Source organism: Zootoca vivipara, chromosome 15 (assembly GCF_965207765.1).
Source record: "Zootoca vivipara chromosome 15, rZooViv2.hap1.1, whole genome shotgun sequence".
NCBI lineage: Eukaryota > Metazoa > Chordata > Lepidosauria > Squamata > Lacertidae > Zootoca > Zootoca vivipara.
This window is the reverse complement of record NC_142598.1, coordinates 35,886,509-35,912,452: the sequence shown is the minus strand read 5'-3', so window position 1 is coordinate 35,912,452 and position 25,944 is coordinate 35,886,509. Positions and strand designations below refer to the sequence as shown.

The 25,944-nt window shown below is 43.3% G+C and overlaps 1 protein-coding gene across 2 annotated transcripts in view; it reads right to left on the bottom strand.

Annotated features, from left to right (window-relative positions):
* The window catches only part of SVEP1 (sushi, von Willebrand factor type A, EGF and pentraxin domain containing 1), a 137,424-nt gene that overhangs the window by 61,617 nt on the left and 49,863 nt on the right, over nucleotides 1-25,944 (bottom strand). For both annotated transcript variants that reach the window (XM_035140342.3, XM_035140343.3), the window contains exons 7-22: nucleotides 24,390-24,587; nucleotides 23,270-23,388; nucleotides 22,049-22,178; nucleotides 20,932-21,039; nucleotides 18,348-18,479; nucleotides 17,163-17,357; nucleotides 14,475-14,596; nucleotides 13,777-13,885; nucleotides 12,280-12,471; nucleotides 11,512-11,745; nucleotides 9,920-10,081; nucleotides 8,171-8,332; nucleotides 7,346-7,507; nucleotides 4,780-4,871; nucleotides 2,303-2,396; nucleotides 610-723 (exon numbers count right to left, since the gene is read on the bottom strand). In XM_035140342.3, the coding sequence (XP_034996233.3) occupies nucleotides 610-723; nucleotides 2,303-2,396; nucleotides 4,780-4,871; nucleotides 7,346-7,507; nucleotides 8,171-8,332; nucleotides 9,920-10,081; nucleotides 11,512-11,745; nucleotides 12,280-12,471; nucleotides 13,777-13,885; nucleotides 14,475-14,596; nucleotides 17,163-17,357; nucleotides 18,348-18,479; nucleotides 20,932-21,039; nucleotides 22,049-22,178; nucleotides 23,270-23,388; nucleotides 24,390-24,587 (2,325 nt within the window). The remainder of the gene's footprint in view (nucleotides 1-609; nucleotides 724-2,302; nucleotides 2,397-4,779; nucleotides 4,872-7,345; nucleotides 7,508-8,170; nucleotides 8,333-9,919; nucleotides 10,082-11,511; nucleotides 11,746-12,279; nucleotides 12,472-13,776; nucleotides 13,886-14,474; nucleotides 14,597-17,162; nucleotides 17,358-18,347; nucleotides 18,480-20,931; nucleotides 21,040-22,048; nucleotides 22,179-23,269; nucleotides 23,389-24,389; nucleotides 24,588-25,944) is intronic.

Here is a 25,944-nt window from a genome sequence, read left to right as displayed (position 1 = left end):
TATGCATGTCTGGAAGTGCGTAGACGCGACTTCCGGTGTCAGCGGCGGCCATTTTTGGTGCCCATAGATGGGCAAAGCGACACCGGAAGTTGCGTCTACGCACTTCCGGACATGCGTAGACGCGACTTCCATTGCCGCCGCCGGCCAGTTTTTGTAACCATAGATGGGCAAAGTGACACCGGAAGTTGCGTCTACGCACTTCCGGACATGCGTAGACGCGACTTCCATTGCCGCCGGCGGCCATTTTTTTGTGCCCATAGATGGGCAAAGCAACACCGGAAGTTGCGTCTACGCAACCTCCGGTGTCACGCGGCTGCCGGTCCCGGATTCTGCAGTCCAGGACTTGGCAGGTATGCATTTTAATGAGAACTTCTAAAACATGCGCCGTTGTATCAAATTCCTCTACATTGCAACCATAAAAAGTGTACTGATTATTTTATCATCAGCTGACTGAAAAGATCCAGTTTCCTGCAGCTAACTAACTTATTCCACAGAAGGCAAATAATTTAAAAGAGAAATCAAGTATGACCAACACTTGGCTGTTTTTTAAAAAACAAAAACAAAAACATATGCAACATGGAGTTGACACCTGAGTTCATCATTTGTCACCTGTATAGCCTGGCTGGCACTGGCAAATGAAAGTTGCATTGCCATCCTCGCAAATCCCTTTGTTGAGACAGGGGAAAGACTTGCACTCATCAATATCTGTTTCACATTTTAAGCCTAAAACACAACCCAAAAGAACACAAAAGAAAAAAATATATATTCGGGTTACTAAGGAGGGGCAGGGGAAGAAACAGCAAAGTAAAATTCCAAATAAATATAACGTAAATAAATAAGTATATACGAAAAGGGCGGGATTCAACTCGTGAGTCTGTTAGAGCAGTGTTTCTCAACCTTGTGCCTCCAGATGTTTTGGGACTACAACTCCCATCATCCCTAGCTAGCAAGACCAGTGGTCAGGAATGATGGGAATTGTAGTCCGAAAACAGCTGGAGGCACAAGGTTGGGAAACACTGTGTTAGAGGGTGTCCTTTGCAAGGGGTTCTGCTTGTGCAAAATGGCTTTCCCCTCTACTCTACTCTGCTCTCCTTTCCCCACCCCAACACCCAATATTGGCTGAGGGTGTGTCTGGAGAGCCCCGCACCCCACTCCTTTGACATATCAAGACACGTGCTGTCTTTACGACTTCTACTAAAGACCCTCCCTTTTTTCAACGACTCCAACTTTTAAGTGGAGTTCCTAAACCCCATCTTGTAGCTCTTCAGGATGTGAAATGGTTGCTATGAATGTTTTCATTGTTAAGTTGCTTCAAAATCTTTCAAGGGAAGCAGCTCCAAAATGGAATGCGAATAAATAAATAAAAGTTTCTAGATAAGCAAAGTGCTGCTTAAATGTAAATACACAGTATTAAAATACATTTTATGAAAACAATTCATGCCATCATGGCCTTGTTTGTGCCTTCAGAAGTGGTTCCTACTGAGTTTGGGAACGTGGTATCTTCTACATGTTTGGACCAGCATGCCCAATGGTCAGATGATGCAAACTGTAGTCCATCAACATCTGGAGTAGGGTTGGGGGTTAGATCATCCAAAACCGGTTTGAGGTCCATATCGTGATATCGGTTTCATAATTTTTGACCTGGCAATATATCGCGAACCACGATGTGTGTGTGTGTGTGTGTGTGTGTGCGTGTGTGCACCATGAAAAAATTCCAATGTGAGAAAAACCAGCCAATGCTTCTCTCGACTCCTGCACCTCCTGTTAACTCTGCTGGCGCAGCTCTCCCCTACATCCTGCAGGGGGCAGCGAGTTACAAAAGCAGCCGTTGGCAAAAAAACCCCAACAACATAACATAGGCGAAACTGTGAAGCCAGCCAATGCCTCTACATAGCTTGATCCTTATTTCAGACATTGTGAAATATTGGTATACTGTGATGCTTAGCTGGTGATAGACTGTGAGGCTGAAAACCAGGTATCGCCCAGACCTATTCTGTAGGGCCACAGGTTCTCCATCTCTGCTGCACACAGTAATTAGGGAATATGCCCCAACGAACTTGGTGGGACCCTAACCTCAGGAGCAGGCTGCACATCCTATTAATACTGATGCATCAAATTAATCATTACTAACAAGCTTCAATGGTTTCCGTAGGAATTAGTCACAAACAGTGGTACCGGAGCCATAGGTGCAAGAGCTCACGCTGGAAAAAACCACTAATACATTTTCTCTCCTCCCACTCACAATTATTTGGATCCAACCCTCCATGTGCTGTACAAGATGCCAGTCGACACTGTCATTTACCTTCATATCCTGGGAAGCATATGCAGATGTACCCACTTCCAACATGTTTGCAAGTTCCATTTTTGCACGGTTCCAGGAAACACTCGTGGAATACCTGTTTGCCAATGGAAATAACACAGTTCATTAAGAAAGCAAAATGCAAGCAAAGGGAACTCTGAAAGCAACAAACTAGTTTACCCTCCCCAAAAGTATAAGCCAGGCTTATAGTCCTAGTAAGTTACATAAGATTAGTCTATCACAGGCATCCCCAAACTTTGGCCCTCCAGATGTTTTGGACTACAATTCCCATCTTCCCTGACCACTGGTCCTGTTAGCTAGGGATCATGGGAGTTGTAGGCCAAAACACCTGGAGGGCCGCAGTTTGGGGATGCCTGGTCTATCATATCCTTGAAGGTTTGTAGGGCTTTGTCCAAACTGAGCCTTGGGCTAAGTATTGGCCTGAAATATTCCCAACTGCTTGGGTTGAAATGCAAAACACATTGATTGAATAGGGAGAACTGTTCTGCTGTTCCCATGCACAGTTTGGGCAGCTTCTGGTAATGGATGGATGCAGCGCTGAGACACCTGTGGCAAAAATCACCATTCGGTTTTCACAACTGAATGGGATTAGATGACAGTGATGTCATCAGCACCAAGAATGATGTTATTGAAAAGCACATTTCTGCAGTGAATATTGAAAAACCCTCAAAATTGACTGTGAAATTTTGACACTCATGCAAACCGACACAAAAACAAGGCAAGGAGTTTTGGCTCACTGTAAATTGTATGCAAAATTGTGAGGCTCAGGTTCAAAACTACACTTAGCCATGAATCTCACTGGGTAACTGTGGGCCAGTCACTGTCTCTCAGCCTGACCCATGAGTAGGCAAACTAAGGCCCGGGGGCCGGATCCAGCCCAATCGCCTTCTAAATCCGACCCCCGGACGGTTCGGGAATCAGCATGTTTTTACATGAGTAGAATGTGTCCTTTTATTTAGTTACAGGTAGGTAGCCTTTTATTTAAAATGCATCTCTGGGTTAATTGTGGGGCATAGGAATTCATTGATTCCCCCTCAAAAAAAATATAGTCCGGCCCCCCACAAGGTCTGAGGGACAGTGGACAAGCCCCCTGCTGAAAACGTTTGCTGATCCCTGAAACTTATCTCAGAGTTGTAGTGAGGATAAAAAGGGAAAGAGACATGTACTGTGTTTATATGTTATTCCTATTTAATAGATTCATATCCTACTTTCCAAGAAATCCCCTTTCCAAAGCAATTTAGAAGCCACATGTCAAACATGCAATGGAGTAAAATTTAAGGTATATTATTTCCTCTAGCTCCTTGGGGGGGGGGAAGGTGTGTTATGAGAATTATGAGGTCTAAGATATAAAATAAATGTTCATAAATGTACCAGGCAAACACATACATAAATATATAAACCACACGTCTGAAACAGTATACAGGAAAACAGTCCTAAAGCCATTTTGACTCTCAAATATTTGACCTCAAATATTCATCTGCAGTCTGGATGGTAATGGGAAAAGCTTCCCCATTGTCTCTGTGCTCACAAATCGTGCCATAAGGGCACATTTGGGTAAGAATAGGGTGAGCCTGTGACCTGGACTCAGGAATTAAGCATTTATACCTGAAGGAGCATCTCTACCCCCATCGTTCTGCCCAGACACTGAGGTCCAGTGTTGAGGGCCTTCTGGAGGTTCCCTCGTTGCGAGAAGCCAAGTTACAGGGAACCAGGCAGAGGGTCTTCTCGGTAGTGGCACCTGCCCTGTGGAACGCCCTCCCATCAGATGTCAAAGAGAAAAACAACTCCCAGACTTTTAGGAGACATCTGAAGGCACCCCTGTTTAGGGAAGCTTTTAATGTTTAATAGATTATTGTATTTTAATATTTTGTTGGAAGCCGCCCAGAGTGGATGGGGAAACCCAGCCAGATGGGCAGGGTATAAATAAATTATCATCATCATCATCATCATCATCATCACAAAATAATGGCCAGGCTGTCCAGGTAAACCCATTAACAGGTTTCCTGCCAGACAGGATTCTGCTGTAGAACGCCCCTTTCTGTGATGTACAGTATGTATGATGTATTGGGGGGGGTCCTCGAGCTACAGAGTGGCAATTTCAAAAGTCTATATAAGGGCTTGCGTACCATTGTTCTGTGTTCCTCCTCCCTTGTGGTGAGTGAGGACCCTGTTGCAACAGTTGAATAAAGATCAGGCTTACTAGCTGCTTTGCTTCTCAATATTCTCTGGTTGGCCTCTGTTATTTTCTCCTACCGATAGAGAACCTACATAAGGATTCTATATGGGCTCTTGGGTACCCAATAAGGGGAAAGGAGCAGGTTCTTTTTTTTTAATAACAGGTGGGGCAGAAGTGAAATACAGAACAATAATATTACAAGAGACAGATACTGTATGCATGCAAGATGTTTTCATTTTTAATACTAATGCTAACTTTAGACAATTATGACGTTTGTTCTTGCCTGGCTGCTGGTTTGGTATTTGTTGCTGATGTTTTCTGGGGAGACTGGCAGGGCTACGCTCTCTTCTGCTGCAGAGAAAGTAGAGCCAAAACCTAAATGGGATTGAATGAAAGCAACTGTAAAAATTCCACTGACAAGGTCCTCTGAGTCAAGGTTGTGACATGATCAATAATACAGCAACGGAAAAAGAATCAGCCTTGATTTGTGTGGATATAGATAGATCTATTCAATTACAGTGTCAACTGAAGCATGTGAACCTGACAACCGCAAATGTGTGCCTCAGCTGGACTCTGTTGTCTTTGAGCACAGCTCAACACAGCTAGATAATTTTATTTATGATCTCTGTCAGTTCTTCATTCCTAAGTCCATTCTGTCTTGTTTTTGTTTGCTTGGATACCTGGACTTAACAGAATTCTTGCCCATCCTTACACTAGTTGCTCACTTCCACACAACTCCTCTCCCCGAACACTTTTCTTGCAGGCTAGCATCTTTCTGGGAGCAAGCTAAGGATGGAGAAAGGTTTCTGTTGTCACTTGCATGCCTCTTTCCCTCAATCCATGTATTTGGATTGCCTGCTGACACATCTAGTTTGACCCAAACTCCCATTAACATTTCAGTTTGAACATCTCAGCATCTTAGCTCCTAGAGAACTAACATCAGTCTTCAGGTCTTGTGCAACTAGAGAGCTTTGACAATGTCTAAGGAAGAAGCGACCATGTAGGACAGGCATCCCCAAACTGCGGCCCTCCAGATGTTTTGGCCTACAACTCCCGTGATCCCTAGCTAAGAGGACCAGTGGTCGGGGAAGATGGGAATTGTAGTCCAAAACAACTGGAGGGCCGAAGTTTGGGGATGCCTGAGGTAGGAACTATGGGTCTTTTAACTGTCTTAATTCCCACTAGATTTCTCAGTAAACCCGACCCTAGTTCGGGGTTTCTCAAACTTGGGTCTCCCGCTGTTTTTGGACTACAGTTCCCATCATCCCTGACCACTGATTCAGCTAGCCAGGGAAGATGGGAGTTGTATTTAAAAAACAACAACAGCTGGAGACCCAAGTTTTGAAAACCCTGCCCTAGTTCTATTCATTAAATCACTGAATTGAGTATCTTTCTTAAATATTTAAGGCCACGAATGCCAGCGAATGTATGGACCATGTTTGTAGCAATGGGAATAGGAGGACCAAAAGGACGGCAGCACACATGAAAGAGAACAGGCTGCAACTTTTGAGATCATCTTATCGAACCAGAAACCCAATGGTTTGGCCTTTGGGACGGTGGGTGGGTGGGGACGACTGAATTTGCTAGTGTCCAGCCTACGTGCTGGGTACAGACTGTGGGAGGGATTCACCCAACAAGTCCCACCAGCAGAGGCCCTGCAGAAGATCTGACGGTTGCACAACAGGGCTTTCTTCCTTCTCCCCCCCCCCTGTGCACCACCTACAATTGGCTCGGGGTGTGTGTGTTAGTCAGGAGAACCCCCTCAACAGCCTGCCGGGGGAGAAGAGGAACTGTTCCATCTATCAAGGTGGAAAGCTTGTGCTGATGGAACATTCCACATAGTGTGACATGGAGTTCCTTGCTATGAGAGGACAGGAAAGGCAGCAACCAGCTTTCCCTTGGAAGCAATCATTAGTAAAAGCATGTTGCTATGCAACTTTTTTTTAATAAACAAATTTTATTAGATTTTGTATTGGAAACATCCAATTATCACATCATATAATAAAAATAAAGAAAAAGATACAGTTTCCCCCTCCCCCCTATGACTTCCCTCAACTTCCTCTTCTGGTTTATTTTTAATGTCTTCTCCTGCGTTCTTTGATATATCTTAAATTTTAATGTCTTAAACTTGTAACGTTGTTATACTTTCCATATATTTTACAGCATCATTGTAAATATATTTTGTTGATTGTAAGTGTTTACTCAAAACTTGCTAGTGAGTTCACTTCTTTACAGTATTTCTGTAGGTATATCATAAATGGTTCCCAATCTCTCCTGAAGTCTCTATTGTCCTTGTCTCATATTATTTCAGTTAGTTTTGCCATTTCGGCATATTCCACTAGTTTTTCTTGCCATTGTTACTTTATCACTCTTCCATCTATGGGCTAGCAGTATCCTGGCCGCAGTTGTAGCACACATAATCCAACGCACCCTGGTCACCATTTCTTTGAGCTCCTGCCATCGGGACGGAGATATAGAACAATGCAGGCAAGAACGAGCCGTCTCAGGAACAGTTTATTCTCTAGAGCGATTTTGGCCTTAAATGGAAAGCCTGGAGTTTGAAGTCATCTTATTTTACTTGTTATTTTGTATTATATTTACTGTTTTTAATTAGGTTTTGTAATTTTGGATTATGCAGAATGCTTTATCTGAGTGGATGTAGCAACCGAGTAATTTCGTTGTTCCCGCAAGGGGACAATGGCAATAAAGATATCTTATCTTATTATCTTATAAAGAGTTTCTGTCCCTCTTTTGGCAAGTCTTGACCTAGAATGCCTAACAATTGCTATGTAAGTTTGATCATTAACCCTACTGCCAATTTTTCATATTCTCCAAAGAAAACAACTTACTTGAACAGTCTGTTATAGACCTGGCGCCGATCACGGTAGTAGTCCCATAAAATGGGCAAGACAGGCAATAGGACTTTCCAGGGTCAGGTTGATAATAGTCCCTGGGACAAGGGTGGCAGGGCATTAAACCAGAGCGAGAGAATTCTCCAGATGGACAAGGTACTGCAAAGTGCAAAACACAAACCTATTTCAATGACTACTATACCGTCTTCGTAAATAGTTGTTTGTTTGTTTTTACAAAATACTGGGGACCCTTTTTCTCAAGATGGAAGAAGAGGAGGATATTTAAGGCCAGACTAGACATCTGACACCTTTTATTAACTTCTGCTGAGACCTAGGCTGCAAAAACAGAAGGCAGATCAGACTCCTAATTGGTTACCTTACTTGGGTGATGAGTCATGATTTGTGCAGGCCTGGAAGGAAGGAAGCATATATGAAATGCTAAGTTTTCCCCAACTTTTTTTTAATGTAAAAAGTGAATAAAGACATCAGTTTGTGTGGGCTTTTAGCCGCAATAAAGAATCTATCTAAGACATCAGTGATATGTGACAGTACCAGTGTTAACTATTAGACATCACTATGGAATATTTGCCAATGGAGGAAAATTGTCCCAAAAGAGATTCTTTCTGTACCTCAAAGCCATACGTTCAGTTCAACCTTGTCTTTTCCTTCCTTCATAAAGTTAAAGGATCGATAAGCAGAGTTAAAAGAAAGATACAACGCATGCTGCTACTCAAAAATATTCCAAATTATTCAGAGATCAGGAAAGTTGTACTGCCTAGGGTTTAGCAACATGCTATTTCCCGGAATTTGAATTTCGCAAACCTCCACATGCTGATATATCCACAGCTCCTCTTTTGACTGTTGACATGCTTTCTGGGCAAGCAATGCAGTGCTTGGATCCAGTTACGGGCTGGTATTTGCCAAGAGGACATGATTCGCAGATCTCAAGGCCATTTGGAGAATAGGTTCCCGGTTTGCACTCAGCTAATTAGGGAAGAACAATACACCAGAATTAAGCAATGCCTAGCTTCAAATATGCATCAAGGACAACAGCCAATAGCCCAAGGAGCCAAAGGCAGAATAACCTCTGAAACACAATGTAAAACTGGCCACTTACAAGCCCAGAGAATCTGCGCACCACAACTGCTTGCAAAATGCAATTGGCACAGAGCATTGCACTTACTGTGCATTGCACTTACTGTGAGCGCTGAGCAGTTAGGCAAAACGTGAAGCCGAAAGAATAAAGAAGTCCATTTGGTGATTGGTCTTTTCAGTCAAACACACCTATTACAGTATACCAGTCGCATTGGATCAACAGTCGAGGGAGAGACAAAAGGCTGAGAACTACTTGTGTTGAGGTTTTGAGTTATAATTGTTTCAATCTGCTGTTCTTACTGCTGGTTTCTTGTTTCATGCCCGATCTACTGATTTTGTTGGTTTCATTGCCATTTTTTATTGAGTGATATTCAACTGTGGCTACCTGAAACGGGCTTCTGCTGGTGCAAAAGGACTTCTCCCTCTCTTCCTCCTCCTACGCCTTGTGTGCCCCATCCCCAAGTGTTGGGGGAACCTTTCAGAAAGGAGCTGAGGAGGGTGGATGGTTGGAGAGGATGAGGAAGTCCTGTCGCATGGAGAGGATGAGGAAGTCCACGTCATGCTGAATATCACTCAGGGTTGTCAACTGCCTTCGAGTCATTTGGTTGAATGACAGTGAAGGGAGAGATTTGCCAATTGTGTTATTGAGCTAAGATCTCACCCTATAGTTTGCATTGCCTGCATTGTGTATGGTTGACCCCCCCCCCCGATCCTGGGGATGTCTTGCTTAAATGCTTTCCCCCCCTTCGCCTCTCTCTGTGTGCCAAAGGGTGATGTGGGCTGGACAGGATGCCCTGCTAAGCTATCAAGGCCTGATGACTGTCTTGTCTGACGCTATCAGTCTGACGCACAGAACAGGCAAGCCCCCCACTCAAGGCCGCTGGAAGATGCTACCGGGGTAGCATGAGTCAGCATGTGTTTATGCACAGGACCGGACACAGGAAGATCCTTATATGTACTTGTGACCCCCTTGCATGCGCACATTTCCAAAGGAGGGGGAAAGGAGCCCAAGAAGTGTATAAGAAGCTTTGCAATTTGTGTTTCTTTACTCTTGTCGTGAGCTGATCACCTAGAGTCTCTTATTAATAAGAAATTAAATTCTTTCTCTGAATTCAACCCCCGGTGTCATTATTGACTGTCTCTGGCCTGCCTGGGTGCAACTTAAAGGACCCTTAGTAGCTGATAAGGCTACAACAGTACAGATTAAGAAATAGATTTCTACCTCCCCGCCCAAAAAGGCTGAGCTTTTAATATTAGTTTTGCAATTTCCCCTTCCTCTATTATTCCACAATTCTGAAACAACAACAAAAAACCCTATAAACTAGACTTTTATTTGAAATATTTAGTTCTAGTCTCCACAACTGTTTAAAACTACTTCTAAATATTATTAAAATATTTAAAAAGCAGTCTCTCAACAAAAAACTTTAGTCCATAGTTGCTTTTTTAAAAGGGATTACATGATTGCTAACCTCTCACCTTTACATTCTGATATACTTCTGGCATGGAGATATTCAGTGTAGCTAGCAGAAGGGCAGTTCTTGCATTCCAGTTGCCCTTCCTCATCTTGGTATGAACCAATCCAGCAGCTTTCACATGCATGGTGTTCCAGGGAGTAATAAGTCCCCAGAGGGCAGTTAACTGCGATTTAACCGGACGAAATAATAGTTATGCATGGAAAATGTAATGAAGACCTTTGTCTACGGTGGTTGTTGACCATTGCCCAGTTCTCACAAGCAACAGAAGGCAATGCAAAACCAGTGTCTGAACTACACCAGCCAGACTGCAGGGGGGTGGGTTCACATAGCTGAATGCTCCTCCGTTCGAACATTTCCTACCTGCAGAAAAGCCGTATGAATTTGGCTGAAGGATGAGTTAACGCATCCATTTCAGCTGATCTTTGAAAGTGCCACAAAACAGATAATGCAATGTTTGCAATCAGGCTTCCAGTTCCGGTCTGCCTTAAAATGGAAGCAGCTCCCATGACAGCGGGAGATGGTTGGTGAAGAAAAAACAAGGATGATTGATAATAATATAATAATAATTTATTATTTCTAACCCCCCCCCCCCCCAAAAAAAAATCTGGCTGGGTTTCCCCAGCCAATCTGGGCTGCTTTCAACAGAACTTTAAAAACAGAAAACTTCAAACATTAAAAAGTTCCCTAAACAGGGCTGCCTTCAGATGTCTTCTAAAAGTCAGATATTTGTTTATTTCCTTGACATCTGACAGGAGGGCGTTCCACAGGGCGGGCACCACCACCGAGAAGGCCCTCTGCCTGGTTCCCTGCAACCTCACTTCTCGAAGTAAGGGAACCGCCAGAAGGCCCTCGGAGCTGGACCTCAGTGTCCGGGTTGAACGATGGGGGTGGAGACGCTCCTTCAGGTATACTGGGCCAAGGCCATTTAGGGCTTTAAAAGTCAGCACCAACACTTTGAATTGTGCTTGTGAATTATGATTGAGGGTAATTATCATTGCAAGCACCACCACCCCCGGGACAGGGGGAAATGGGCTCCACTCGTGGTTTGTCTTGGTACCTGGCTCTCGCTTTGGCATGGAATGCGGGAGGCAGGGAGGCGCTGGGTGAAAAAGCACTTTACCTGCCGATAGCCCCCCCCCCCAATGCCGCCATTAAGAATCAGAGGTTCTCCTGTTAATTAGAGTTTAATTTGGACTAATGTACGGGCACGTGCTAGAAGAGATGAGATCATAAACTGCGGAACTGAAGCAGCTGCAAAGTCGTTAAGATTTGAACTTGAAAGAAGACTTCATTCAGTGTAATATAATGTTTGCAATCACACAAGCAGCACTGCTGTCCTGTGAAATTGTACATAGGGCATAGCACTGAAATATCCAGATATATCCCAAATCTGCACAAAGAAATTAAGAAAATTCGCCTCTTTCACGTTTTTTCTTTTATAGTGGAAAGAGGGAATGGAACAGCGTTACTGAAAACTTTGCCACCTGTTAAAATTCTACCATGCTTTCTAAGTTCTCCTTCGAAAGCAGTAGCCTTTCTTTTATTTACTGCAGCTAAGGACGAGAAAAAGACTTAAAGCTGAATTTCGCTTACCACACATCCGGCCTCTTAGGACAGAGCCTGGCCTGCAAAACAGGAAGGCCTTTTCAGCTTCTAGTGAGTTGGCGTCCGCTACAAGCAGTTCAGAAGAAAACTGAAAAGAATACATTGGATCCTTACTGAGAGTTCTTTTCAGTCTGTTTGTGATAGTCTCTAGTGTTTTTAGAAGGCGCCTTTGATTCTCCGATTCCAGTGTATCATTTCGTTCATCAGGCAATGGTACACTAGCTGGGATTAGGGGGAAAACAAAAAGAAACAAACCTCACACACATACACAAAGGCTCGAAAAGGTTGACTCCCACAAAACCGTAAGTCAGAGCAGGAGAGAATAAAATACAGTGGTACCTCTACTTACGAATAACTCTACTTACGAATGTTTCTACTTACAAACGGAGCTCCGTCCGCCATCTTGGATGCGGTTTAGATAGGATTTTTTCTACTTACGAATTTTTAGATAGGGTTGCTTTGACTTACGAATTTTTTCTCCCAATGCATTCCTATGGGATTCGACTTACATTTTTTTCCGACTTACAAATGTGTGTTTGGAATGCATTAAATTCGTAAGTAGAGGTACTACTGTAATAACAATAATGCAAATATGCAGATTGTTAGACACCGCTCCTGAATATCACGGCAAAAGGAAAAGCCACTCTTAAAACTCACTCGAAAATCTCTTGTTTTTATACCAGGCACAGTATGAAATGTTTCACCCGATAAACAATATTTTATAAAAAATAATGGAAAAAAGAGGGTTTTCCTTACCAGTTATATTAAAAACCAACTTTATTTTGTGGTCTGATGTGGGCACATTTATTTTTTTGTGCCTTTTGACCCGGGAGTGTGCCACATTCACCGAACCAGATAGTGGTTTAGGTTTCTCTTCTCCAGGAACTGCTTCGAGGAAATCATCATATGAATAATCTAGCCGATTTGCTCCACCCCAGCCACCAGGACCTGGCAGTCATTAGTATGAAGAGGAAATATCACAATGATAATAGAGCAACAACTCCCAAGGATGCCAACACACACACACACACACACACACACACACACACACACACACACAAATGAAGCATTGCAAAATCGTTGAAAGAAGAAAATGAAAAGACCTCACTGTATGTAGAAATCTGACTTGATTTCAGAAAATGTATCCAGCAGAGGCAGGGAACCAGGCAGAGGGCCTTCTTGGTGGTGGCGCCTGCCCTGTGGAACTCCCTCCCATCAGATGTCAAGGAAATAAACAACTACAGTGGCACCTCAGTATAAGATCAGCCCTGTTAATGAACTATCCGGTATAGAAACTCCACAAAACCGAAAGTACCAGTAGGTGTTCCGGTTAGCAAACTTTACCTCGGTCTACGAACGGAAGCCGAATAGTGGAATAGCACCGGCAGCGGGAGGCCTCATTAGGGAAAGCGCGCTTCGGTTTAAGAACAGCTTTGGTTTAAGAACGGACTTCCGGAACGGATTAAGTTTGTAAACCGAGGTACCACTGTATCTGACTTTTAGAAGACATCTGAAGGCAGCCCTGTTTAGGGAAGTTTTTAATATTTGATGCTTTATTGTATTTTTAATGTTTTGTTGGGAGCCACCCAGAGTGGCTGGGGAAACCCAGCCAGATGGGCGGGATACATAGCTGCCAAGTACCCCGTTTTCCTCGGGAAACCCCCGTTTTTCATACATTTCCCAGCGGTCCCCCATATCTCTTCGTCTCTCGTTATTCTCCCTTATTATTTTCCTGCCGGCAGCCATTTTTTTCTGCTTTGCCCATCTATGGGCACCGAAAATAGCTGGTGCCGGCGTCAAAAGTCGTATCTACACATGTCCAGAAGTGCGTAGACGCAACTTCCGGTGTCATGCGGCTGCCGGTCCCGGATTCTGCAGTCCGGGACTTGGCAGGTATGGTGGGGTATAAATAAATAAATAATAATAATTATTATTAGTAGTAGTAGTAGGCAGTCCTTGCTGCACATTATGCTGAAATGAATTCAACAGAGCGCCATAACTGTTCTTTCAAAACAAGAAGGAAAATGGGAATATGGAGTGAAGCAAAAGTTCTCTACTCTGAATCATATCTGCAAACTATGCCCCCCCCCAAAAAAAAACCCACGCCTCACTTTTCTTTGTCCAGGGCTCAAACATGTGGTTGCAATGATTTCATAGTCAGACCAAAATCGAGATTTGCTAGATGGATGAGTACATCTTCAGGATTGCTGAATGGTCCCCTTCTTATTTAGGCTAACAAAATAATTCACTTACCAATGGCAAAGCCATTTTCATAGTCATAATTATATTCTAAGCAATGTTTCTGTGGCAGATCCTCCAGCCTGCAGTCAATGTCATCGACGTCATTGCAAAACGATGGAACCTATGAGCCAAGATTTAAGAGTAACAGTGAAAACACTGGGAAGGAACTGCCTGATTATTTCTGTAAGTCAAAGTCCTATGCAAGGACTTCTGCTTGCACGGGGGGGGGCATTCCCCCTCTCCTCCCCCCGTGCCCCCCCCAAATTGCCTCGGGGGGGGGGGAATTGAGAGATTCCCCCCAGAACAGCACATTCTATCTGTCAAACTGTAGTGCTTTGCATGGACAGAACAACACATACCTCTTAATTTAACATACTTCTTTAAATACAAAGCTTTAACTTCCCAGTGATTACCTAATTTAAATATCATTTTCCGAATAAGAAATAACTGTTCCATTAGCCAGTAGCTTTCATAAACTGAAAGGTAGGAAACAGGCTTGGTTTAGGAATATAAACACATCTTATTCAAACGGTACAAACTATTGCAATTATTAGACAAGTGCCTGTATTTGAGCTATAGAAAATTTACTCCTGAAATTAAATATTGTCGCTCTGCTGTACATTTTGTGTGCTCAACATTTCGGGGGCAAGCAATTCAATTCATGAAATGATAATAATTACTTTTTAAAAGATGGTGCATTACTAACCCACCATTTTACCAAGCGCGCTCTGAAAAGCGTCCCCGAAATTTTTAAGAAGGTTGCTGTCGTCACATCGCGTTGCTTTGTACAGCATCTCAAAGGATTTGAAACCATGGTTTGCCAAGCGATTCACTGAAAAAAATGGGTACGGGATGATTCTTCGTTTATTTAAACGATTCATATACCGCTTCCAAGCAGTGTACAAAAGAGATTTTTAAAAAATGATAAGTCAGTTAAGATGATTATAATATTGTTATATATTTATTTATACCCCCACTTTCCCTCCCTAAGGGGACTCAAGCATAGCTGCCAAGTTTTCCCTTTTCTCGCAAGGAAGCCTATTCAGCATAAGGGAAAATCCCTTTAAAAAAAGGGAGAACTTGGCAGCTATGGACTCAAGGTGGCTTACAGATAAAACCAAGAATTGCTAAGGGGGGGCATTAAAAATAAATAAACATTAATAGAATTAAAAACTACATGCACATATAAAACCTGTTTAAAACATACAAATAATTAAAATGTAAATAGCACAACACCAGCCGTTTCATTAAAAGCAGTCAATTAAAAGCCTGTTAAAACAATAACATCTTCACCTGCCAATGGAAGGACAAAAAGGAGCAAGCCAGTCTAGTTTCACCGGGGGGCGGGGAGTTATGGAGTCTGGGAGCAGCACCACTGAGAAGGCCCTCTCCCATAACATGAGAAAAGTTTACTTTAAATAAGTACTTATTTAATACTTAAAAAGCTTATATATAGTAATAAAAAATAGTCTTCACCATGTTCCTGAAGTTAAACAGGGTGGCAGGGAGCGGCTGGGGGTGGGGGTGGGGCTGTCTGAAAAGTATGTTAGCCTCGTGTATACAAAATTTTGTTAGGTATTTTATGTCAAAATGGGAAATTTTCTGGTTTTGTTTCCATAAGCAAGAAGTGAAGAAACCAGTTACAATGAATAACTTGTATCTGACTACTATCAGCAAGTATGTAAGAATTACAGTCATACCTTGGATCTCGAACGCCTTGGCTTCTGAACAAATCGGCTCCCAAACGATTGAAACCCGGAAGTGAGTGTTCCGGCTTTCGAACGATTTCCGGAAGCCAAACGTCTAGCGCTGCTTCCGATTGGCTGCAGGAGCTTCCTGCAGCCAATCGGAAACCGCACTTTGGTTTCCGAACGTTTTGGAAGTTGAACAGACTTCCGTTCGACTTCCAAGTTGCGATTGTGTTCCAATCGCATATTTTGGCATGTTCACATGACACACTAAGCTAAACCATGACTTGGTCCAAACATGGTTGGCTCTTGAGGAGGAGATAGTGGCCACTTTGTTCCTTCTTGGGCTGTTTAGGAGTGGCATCCATGGCTTGACTTAGCATGTCATCCAAATCTTGGGTAAGGCCTCTTCCTTGTGGTTGTGAGCCAAGGTTAAAGAGAGGAGACTTTAACTACAATCCATGTCTGGATAGCATGCTAAGCCAAACCCTGATCTAAAAAGATTGGGAAGAGAAAAGCAGGTTATAAGGTCTCCAATGGGAGCCAGCATGTTCACACACTCATAGTAAACCAAAATCTGGCTTACCATGACTGTTGGATTACTGCAATGTGCTCTACGTGGGGCTACCTTTGAAGGTGACTCAGAAACTGCAATTAATCCAGAATGCAGCAGCTAGATTGGTGACTGTGAGCGGCTGCCGGGACCACATAAAACCGGTCCTGAGAGATCTACACTGGCTCCCAGTACGTTTCCGAGCACAATTCAAAGTATTGGTACTGACCTTGAAAGCCCTAAACGGCCTCAGTCCTGTATACCTGAAGGAACGTCTCCACCCCCATTGTTCTGCCCAGACACTGAGGTCCAGCATCGAGGGCCTTCTGGCGGTTCCCTCATTGCGAGAAGCCAAGTTACAGGGCAGAGGGCCTTCTTGGTTTAGGCCCTCTGCCTGGTTCCCTGCCCTGTGGAACGCCCTCCCAGCAGATGTCAAGGCAATAAGCAGCAACTATTTTACTTTTAAAAGACAACTGAAGGTGGCCCTGTTTAGGGAAGTTTTTAATGTTTGATGCTGTATTGTTTTAAATATTTGGTTGGAAGTCACTCAGAGTGGCTGGGGAAACCCAGCCAGATGGGTGGGGTATAAATAAATGATGATGATGATGATGATGATGATGATTATTATTATTATTACCATGACTTGCAAACCAGGCCAGCATGACACTGCCTGAGACCCTAAGCATGCTTCCTGGGAGGCAGTAGGTGGCTAAATGTATTTGTTATAATAATTTTAAAAAACGTGCTTTGAATTAGGAGTCATATTTCTAACAATTAAGAAGGAAGGTATTTTGCTGACATTTCAGTATTTGCTTAATAGCTAGACATCTAATCCAGTTCCTCCCCTGTGTGTGTCACTGAAGAGGTTAGCAGGAAAGGGAAGATAAGAACTCTCCCAGGGGTCTGGATCAGCCGCTGAATCTCTGTTAAATAACACAGCCCCATCTTTTTCGTTTTTGAAACAGAAATAGTTCCAGCAATTTCTCAGCCGTTCTCAATCCTAGCTGTGGTTGCTTGTACTGTAGGTTTTATTAGAACCAGGACTTCAGACTGAAGCCTCGGTTTCTTCTAATATAATGCCCACTTCCCAGTTCCTGTATCACCTAGACAAAGAATGCACTAGGTCCTTGGAAATCAAAATACATAATAAACCTTACGAGAACAGTCAGGCCATTCTGTAGAATACGGTGGATTCCAGATACCATCTTTGTAGGCACAATAGTAATTTTCATTGGAACCTGATGTGAAGTCATATCCAGCCATGCAACGTAATGTGCAATTAACTCCAGTCTTGTCTTCTGTGCATATAAAATCCCCGTTTACTGGGGTAAAGGGGATTTCACAAGGAGAGCCTGGGGAAAGGGGAAAAAAGAGAAAACAATAGAGGAAGGCTCTCGTGCTTCCTCTTGGCATTAAAAATGCAAATCACCTTTATTCTGGATATTGAACCTGTGGTACACAAGGACGAGATCCCCCACCCCACCCCAAAGTTCTGTACCTTTGATTGCTCTGCGATCTTCTTCTCAGTTCCACTCCTCCTGAATTCTCCTCCTGGGAGAATTTCTAAAATTAATTCTGGAAGCAGAGCATGTGATATTTCCCACAACTTACGAGTTCATTTGCATCTATCTCCTTTCCCCTGTATAGCACCCATGGGTGCGTGGCCATTTCTAAACACTACAACAAAGGAATCTTGATGTGATTGTATGTACGATTGCAGCAAGAGTCTTTTTTTCTGCAGTGTTTTAACGATGAGCACAGGCACGCCTGCACATTGACAAATCACCCCACACAAAAAGGTTGACGTAGCTGTACGTAGGGTCGCATCAAGATCGCTATTTTGTTCATCGGGGAGAGAAAACACAAATTAACTAAAGGAGCTTAAAGCTACGGCAGACTGCACTCTGTATACAATCCAGAAATTAAAGCAACAACAACCAATTAATGGAAAACTTGGAACTCTTAAGTACAAAAGAGAAATTCAGAGGAGGAGAATTTTGGAAATACAGTGGTACCTCGCAAGGTGAATGCCATGCAAGATGAATTTTCCGCAAGACGAATGTGTCTTGCGATCTGATGGTGACTTGCAAGACGAATTTGTTTTGCGAAAAATTCGTCTTGCGAATCGCGGTTTCCCATAGGAATGCACTGAAATTTAATTAATGCGTTCCTATGGGCAAAAAAAGACATTTCAATGCATCCCTATGGGAAACCGCGATTCGCAAGATAAATTTTTCATAAAACGAATTGACTCATGGAATGAATTAAATTCGTCGTGTGAGGCACCCCTGTACCCATAAACTGTGCAAGCCATTTCAAATGTAAGCACCAACAAAACCTACCTCGGATGACTATGTGGAGCTCACAGGTCCTGTTATTTCCTGAGGAGTCACTGGCAGTATACCGAACCACTGTCTCTCCTTTGGGAAAAAGATCTCCAGATGAGTGACTTTTAGTTATTGTCAAGACCACACCTAGAAAAGCCAGAGGGGGAAAAAGAAGAAGTAGACATCAGTCCGTTACTTCTGCCCTACAAACCGTAGTCCTACCAGCCTGAGTCCAAAGTCATTGGCCTGGCCTTTAAATGCTTGAAGCCCAATCTAAATCCCAATGAGTCCTATGAAACGTTGGAAAATATTTTTGGAGGGAACATTCTTCAAATGCTTAACGTGGTATAACCAAGCCTCTAATTAATATTGTCCGTAAGAACAGTGTAGGATTGCGGGAATATGACTATAAGCATGGTCAGGAAGAGTGGTAGAAATTGTTTCACGTATTCCTTTAGTGGATGATAATTTATTTTTATTATTTACACAACACCCTTCATTGAAAGATCCTAGGGTGGTGTAAAACATTAAAAACACACAGCAGAAGATCAATGATAAAAAACATAATAAAAAGCATGCTGACAGATAGCCTAATAATAAAATAGTCATCATAATAACAGTCCTCTTCCCCATACTTTCACAGGCCATAGATTATTTAATAGCCATAGGCCTGGGTAAAGAGGGATGTTTTTGTCTGGCACCATCATTACATGCCTTTAGGTGCCAGGTGAGCCTCTCTGGGGAGAGCATTCCACAAACAGGGAGCCGCCACAGAGAAGGCCCCTTCTCTCACTCTTCCAAGCCACATTTATCGTCCCATTCCCAGTTTTCTATGCCATTCTTTGTGATCTGAGTAGAACTGGTGTGTAGTATGATGATGATGATGATGATGATGATGATGATGATGATGATAATATAGCACCATCATTTTACAAAATATAGTAATAATTGATTATGTCTCATTGGAATGAGAAATATGCAAATATGCTCCTAGTACGTTTCCGAGCACAATTCAAAGTGTTGGTACTGACCTTTAAAGCCCTAAACAGCCTCGGTCCTGTATACCTGAAGGAGCGTCTCCATCCCCATCATTCAGCCCGGACACTGAGATCCAGCACCGAGGGCCTTCTGGCGGTTCCCTCATTGCGAGAAGTGAGGTTACAGGGAACCAGAGAGAGGGCCTTCTCGGTAGTGGCACCTGCCCTGTGGAACACCCTCCCAGCAGATGTCAAGGCAATAAGCAACTATTTTACTTTTAAAAGACAACTGAAGGCGGCTATGTTTAGGGAAGTTTTTAATGTTTGATGCTGTATTGTTTTTAATATTCGGTTGGAAGCTGCCCAGAGTGGCTGGAGAAACCCAGCCAGATGGGCGGGGTATAAATAATTTATTATTATTATTATTATTATTATTATGGAAGAATGTACTCATAGAATCATAGAATCGTAGAGTTGGAAGAGACCACAAGGGCCATCCAGTCCAACCCCCTGCCGAGCAGGAAACACCATCAAAGCATTCTGTTTAAGAATGTTTTATTACCCTATTTTGGGGACCCCTTTGTATGTATTCCGAAGGTTAACTAATATTTAATTATAATGGCTTGTAAAGGTAAGGGACCCCTGACCATTAGGTCCAGTCACTGACGACTCTGAGGTTGCGGCGCTCATCTCGCTTTACTGGCCAAGGGAGCTGGCGTACAACTTCCGGGTCATGTGGCCAGCATGTCTAAGCCGCTTCTGGCGAACCAGAGCAGCACACAGAAACGCCATTTACCTTCCCACCGGAGCGGTACCTATTTGTCTACTTGCACTTTGATGTGCTTTCGAACTGCTAGGTGGGCAGGAGCTGGGACCGAACAACGGGAGCTCACCCCATCGCGGGGATTCGAACTCCCAACCTTCTGATTGGCAAGCCCTAGGCTCTGTGATTTGGACCACAGCGCCACCCGCGTCCCTATAATGACTTGTAGAAGACTGCAAACAGAAAGCCCCCTCCAACTGACCTATGGTGACAAAGAACCAACAAATGAACCTGCTGGAAGAATGGGAGGGAAGCAATGTTAGCAAATCCCCCCCCCTTTTCTCTACAGCCCCCTGCACCACCTCTGATGTTGCTCTGGAGGGTCCCTCAGCCTCTGGAGCAGATTTTTGGAGAGCATCTTGGAAAGCTGCCTCACAACAGGACTCTGCCCCAGAGTTGCTCCCTCCGGCGAGATCTCGTTAGCATCCAAGCCATTACGCCAGATTTTTCCATTCTCATGCTAGCAAGCGTCAAGAGTAAATGAGACCAAGGCAGCATTCATTGTCTATCAATTAGTACTACATATTAAAAGCCTTGTCTTGAGATCTTACATTGTCTATCAATTAGTACTACATATTAAAAGTCTTGTCTTGAGATCTTACATTTCTTCATGCTTACCGTGATATTATTGTATTTAGAAAGCTGCTCCAATGACCAAACCTCATCCAAATGTAAACAAAACTACCCCCCCCCATAACACAAGTCTGCCAAATGATTTATTTGGGGCATTTTCACTCTCTTTTTTTATATAGAGATCTCCCTACCTCCTCCCCGCCTTCCCGAAATCATAGTAGCTTACCTGAGTTATCTGAAAACTGTGGCTCATCCCACGTTACTCGGTACTCCTTCTCAGCCCCCTGAATTGGTGGTGGGGATCTGCACTTGTCAATTACTGGGGGTTCGTTGTCTAAATAGTTTAAAGGCAGAAAAGGAAATTTGATCACAAGGGAGCAGAAAGAAAGAAAGAAAAAAATAAACAAGAACGTCAAGTCAAGCTCGGAGATGCCATGGAAGTTTAAGATAAGAGCTCCCTGTGGACTTCAGAGTCATTACAACAGGAAACATAAATAACTTCGTATCAATAAATGCAGCATGGATACATCATGTTTAAGGCTACAATAAATGCGTCTGAAGAGCTGTCAGTGAAACTCCATTAAGCTGTTCCCCCCACTGGCTCCCTCCACTGCCAAATACTGAGCAGACCACGGCTGGAGTTTCCTACTGGCAAGAAGCTGCATGAAATTAATGGGGGCCACAAGTTCACTGATGCGAGCTTTCAACTTCAGACATGTGTGTTTAATAAGACTATTTGCCTGATAAGAATCAGAAGAGGGCTTTAATAGCAATGGAATATTGGGCTTTCTCTGCAAACATAAGCAGCCAGACCGCTTCCAGATAGATTCATTTTCCATATCAAACGACTGGGGCTCTCAACAGAGCCATGAGACTGCGTCCACACAAAATCAGGGCCGGATTTAGGTTTGATGAGGCCCTAAGCTACTAAAGGTAAAGGGGCCCTTTCTATGTCCAGCTGTCCTTTGTCAACAACAAATTGTCACTGTTTTTTGTGTTGAATATATGCTATATTGGGACACGGGTGGGTCTGTGGGTTAAACCACTGAGAATAGGGCTTGCCGGTCAGAAGGCCAGCATGACTATAAGCCGCTTCTGGCGAACCAGAGCAGCGCACAGAAATGCCGTTTACCTTCCCGCTGTATCGGTACCTATTTATCTACTTGCACTTTGATGTGCTTTCGAACTGCTAGGTTGGCAGGAGCTGGGACCAAGCAACGGGAGCTCACCCCGTCGCGGGGATTTGAACTGCCGACCTTCAGATCGGCAAGCCCTAGACTCTGTGGTTTAACCCGCAGCGCCATTCTCTGTTAGGTTGTGTATCATTTTTCTATCGCACTCACCAATAACTTTGATGCTGAAAGTGCAGCTTGCCTGGTTCCCAGTTCTGTCCACTGCCGTATAGGTGATATCAACTTCTCCAATTGGGAAAAGGTAAGGTGGAATAAAAGCAGGAGTAACCTGAATCGACACCTGTGGTGGGAACAAATGTTTTTAGTGGTGCCTGGGACTTCAAATATTCTATCAGGAGAGAGGAGGGCATGGGTTTCTTAGAGCTACAGGGCTCGAAGCAGCCTAGGGGCAGATCTGGAATGACTAAGATGTCCCTTCGCCCCACACTAGATTTCCACCAGAGTCTGCAAACTGCGCAGCTACTGTCTGTAAAAAAAAAAAAAAAAAAGGCAATGCTGTGTGAAGCTTGAGCCTTGGTCACAACTGCTCTTTATTCAGCTCCTTCATGCATGCAACTAAGATTTTGCTGTGCATAGATAAGAAGACAAGATTTGCTGCTATGCACTTCATTCATGAAGCCTGCATGCGACTCTGTGGCACATGGGGAAAAGAAAACCTATGTAAAATGGTGAAGCAAACTGCTACGGTTATTTTCTTGTGCAAAATTCATACAGCAATGTAGAAATCCTCCCCGCCCCTGCCCCATAAAAGTGAACATATTCAGATGTTCTCTAACCAGTGCCCTTCCTCTGTTGATGTATTGGTTAAGTACAGTAGCCCATGAAAATGGGTGACAGTCAAGTAATAATCAGCTCAACAAATCCAGAGGAGAAACTGGTGGGTGTCCGTAATGCTCTTGATGCAAGAAATGGTCATAAAGGCAAAAGACTAATTGAACCATCTAGTAGCTTTCCCCCCTCTAAAGCTGTGTTTCCTAAACGTGGGTCTCCTGCTGTTCTTGGACTACAACTCCCATCATCCCTAGCTAGCAGGACCAGTGGTCAGGGATGATGGGAGTTGTAGTCCAACAACAGCTGGAGACCCGGGGCTTGGGAAATGCTGCTCTGAAGTTTTCCCTGGGATAGCTGGCTCTCGGCACCCTGGACACGCCCCCAGACTGCTTCATTCGGACTGTTGGGGAGCATGAGCACATGTGCAAGACTCTGAAAGATCGTAACCTATGTCTAGGCCAGTTAACAGTATTTTGCACTTTTACGGGGGATTTGAGAGTTTAAGGCACTTCACACCCCCATAATCTCATTAATTCATAACAAATTACTTGGCCCTACAAAATAGTTTATGTCGAACCAAAAAGCCCTGGCTTTCCTTACCTCATCTCTAGAATTGTCGCTTGCCTCTGGAACTTGCCAGCTAATATTTGCAGAGTTCTGGTGTTCAAGAGTAGAAATTTCAATGTCACCAGGGCAGCTAATTCTGGGTGGTTCAATGTCTGTACCAGAAAAGAACATGTTCTGAACATGTGCATTCCAAGAAGAATGGTGTATTTCAATTGTACAATTCCTTGCTTTCTAAAACAACTGCATCCACGTGAAATTTAGATCTATTATGTGTTGATTTGAAAAACTACCCACATTCCAGTAACCTGAACAGAGGTTACTGATTTCCTTTCCAAACAATTGATTTTAATGAAACAGTATGTATACACATACACTTTATTCCCCTGCCCTCTCAATAGGCGAGTTAAAATCTTCCTTAACTACAGTGGTGCCTCGCTAGACGAATTTAATTTGTTCCACGGGTCAATTCTTATAACGAAAAATTCGTCTAGCGAATCCCATAGGAATGCATTGAAAATTTATTATTATTATTATTATTATTATTATTATTATTATTATTTGCCCATAGGAACGCATTAATTGAATTTCAATGCATTCCTATGGGAAACTGCGATTCGCTAGACGAATTTTTCACAAAATGAATTCGTCTAGCGAGGCAACCTCCGCTCGAAAAATCTCTTCGTTAAGCGAAACAAATTGTCTTACAGGGCGTTCGTCTAGCGAGGCACCACTGTATTTGTTAAGTAATTAATCACTATTTTACAATAGCAATAAAATTTAGAAGGGTTACAGCAACCCTTCGTTTTGCATGCGTTTACTTTTGGAACGCATTGCTGACAAAACTTAATTGATACCTGTTTACAAGAGCCTACCAATGTCAAAATTTAGTTATCAAATGCTATCTTCAATGTAATCAACAGATTAAAAAAAAAATCCACAGAAATGGTTACAGGACTTGAATCTTAGATTTTCAAGACAGAAAATAACCAACGAGCAAGGAGCCAGATTCTGAGCAGAGGCTGTCAGCTGCTGAGCATCAAAAAAGGCGAGAAGACAGTGTCGTGTGGTATTTAGCACATTGGACTAGGACCATTACAATGTAATGTAAAACTCCAAAAATAAGATTATTATTATTATTATTTTAAATCCATACCTTTACAGAATGCCTTATGCACATTTCCACTCCACTTCCCACTGGTTAGGCAGTGCAGTTCTTCTCTAACCCCAGACAAAAGGAATCCACTGGGACAACTGAACGTGCACATGGTGCCATGCTTGGATGGCTCGAGCCCACAGAGGTCCGGGTGGACTATCACATCCTTTGGTTTTTGGAAGACAGGGCAATGCAGTTCTAGACAAAAGAAACACATGGACAAAAACCAGATTGCACATTTGATATTCTATCATCATCATCTCCATCACTTTTAATTTGTATGCCGTCTTTCTATCTTACAACACTCAAGGCGGTTTACAAGCTGAAGAAACAAAAAAATGTACATCTTACAACCATCTAATGCAATACAAAAAGGTGATAATGAAACATAACTTTAAAATAAGCAACCTACAGGTGAAACTCGGAAAATTAGAATATCATCGAAAAGTGCATTTATTTCAGTAATGCAACTTATTATTTCAACGTTAATTTTAATTTTTACAAATGCTTTCTTTTGAAAATTCCACAGTGATTGTCAGAGATGGTTGCGGCTACTCTTGAGTAAAGACGCTCCACTCCGCCTTGTCTTTCAGAGCTTCATTGCGCATGCTATTTACAGTGCAAGAACATCAGCAAACATGACTGCTCAGTCAGCGTCAGAACCCCGCAATGGCTTCCTGCGGGTTTTTGCCCAGCATAAAAGCCTGGGCACCCCAAAGCACCGCCTCCTGGCTCTACGGGTGGGCGCGCATCTCAATTCGGGCGTCGGGGGGGAGGGCCGCCTTCCTGGCTGCCCTGTGTCTGAAAGCCCTCCATGCTCCTCCTCCTCCCCTATCCCTCTCTCCGAGCGGTGCTGGGGCTCTGGTACATGAGATAGCCCTCTCTCCACTCCGCTAACTTCCTCATTCCTTTCTCCTGATTCGCTGCTTGTGCTGGTGAGGAAGATTGGTGGGGGCTCTCTGTAGAGAGACCCCCTGACACTAATAAAACAAATAGTTGCAACAATACAAACAGGACCGGCTCTAGGGGTAGTCGCGGTGGCGCGGGATGCCAGGGCGCTGGGCCGGAAGGCGGGCGCTGTGCGACGAAGCCGCGCTGCGCCCGCCCACCAGGACGGGGGCGCCGGAGTGATCTCCGCGCCATGGCGCCAGGGCGCCCGACCTGCTTGAGACGGCCCTGAATACAAAAATAAACAAAAATAAACATCGCTATTACATTTCATTAATTACATTCCATTTATAATTGACCCGCCTAACAACAAATAATTACAATTACAACCAATAAAGGCCTGACATATCTTGCTTTGCATGTCATGAATCTATCTCATATATTGGTTTCACCTTTTAAGTTGCATTACTGAAATAAATGCATTTTTCGACGATATTCCTAATTTTCTGAGTTTCACCTGTACATCAAAAAAGTAACATTCACCATTAGAATAGTATTAAGTCAACATATAAAAGTGAAACAGAAACCCACTCAACAGTTACAATAAATAATTTCTAAACTATAATAAATAAAACAACAGCAAGCCACAGTACATAAATTAATACAA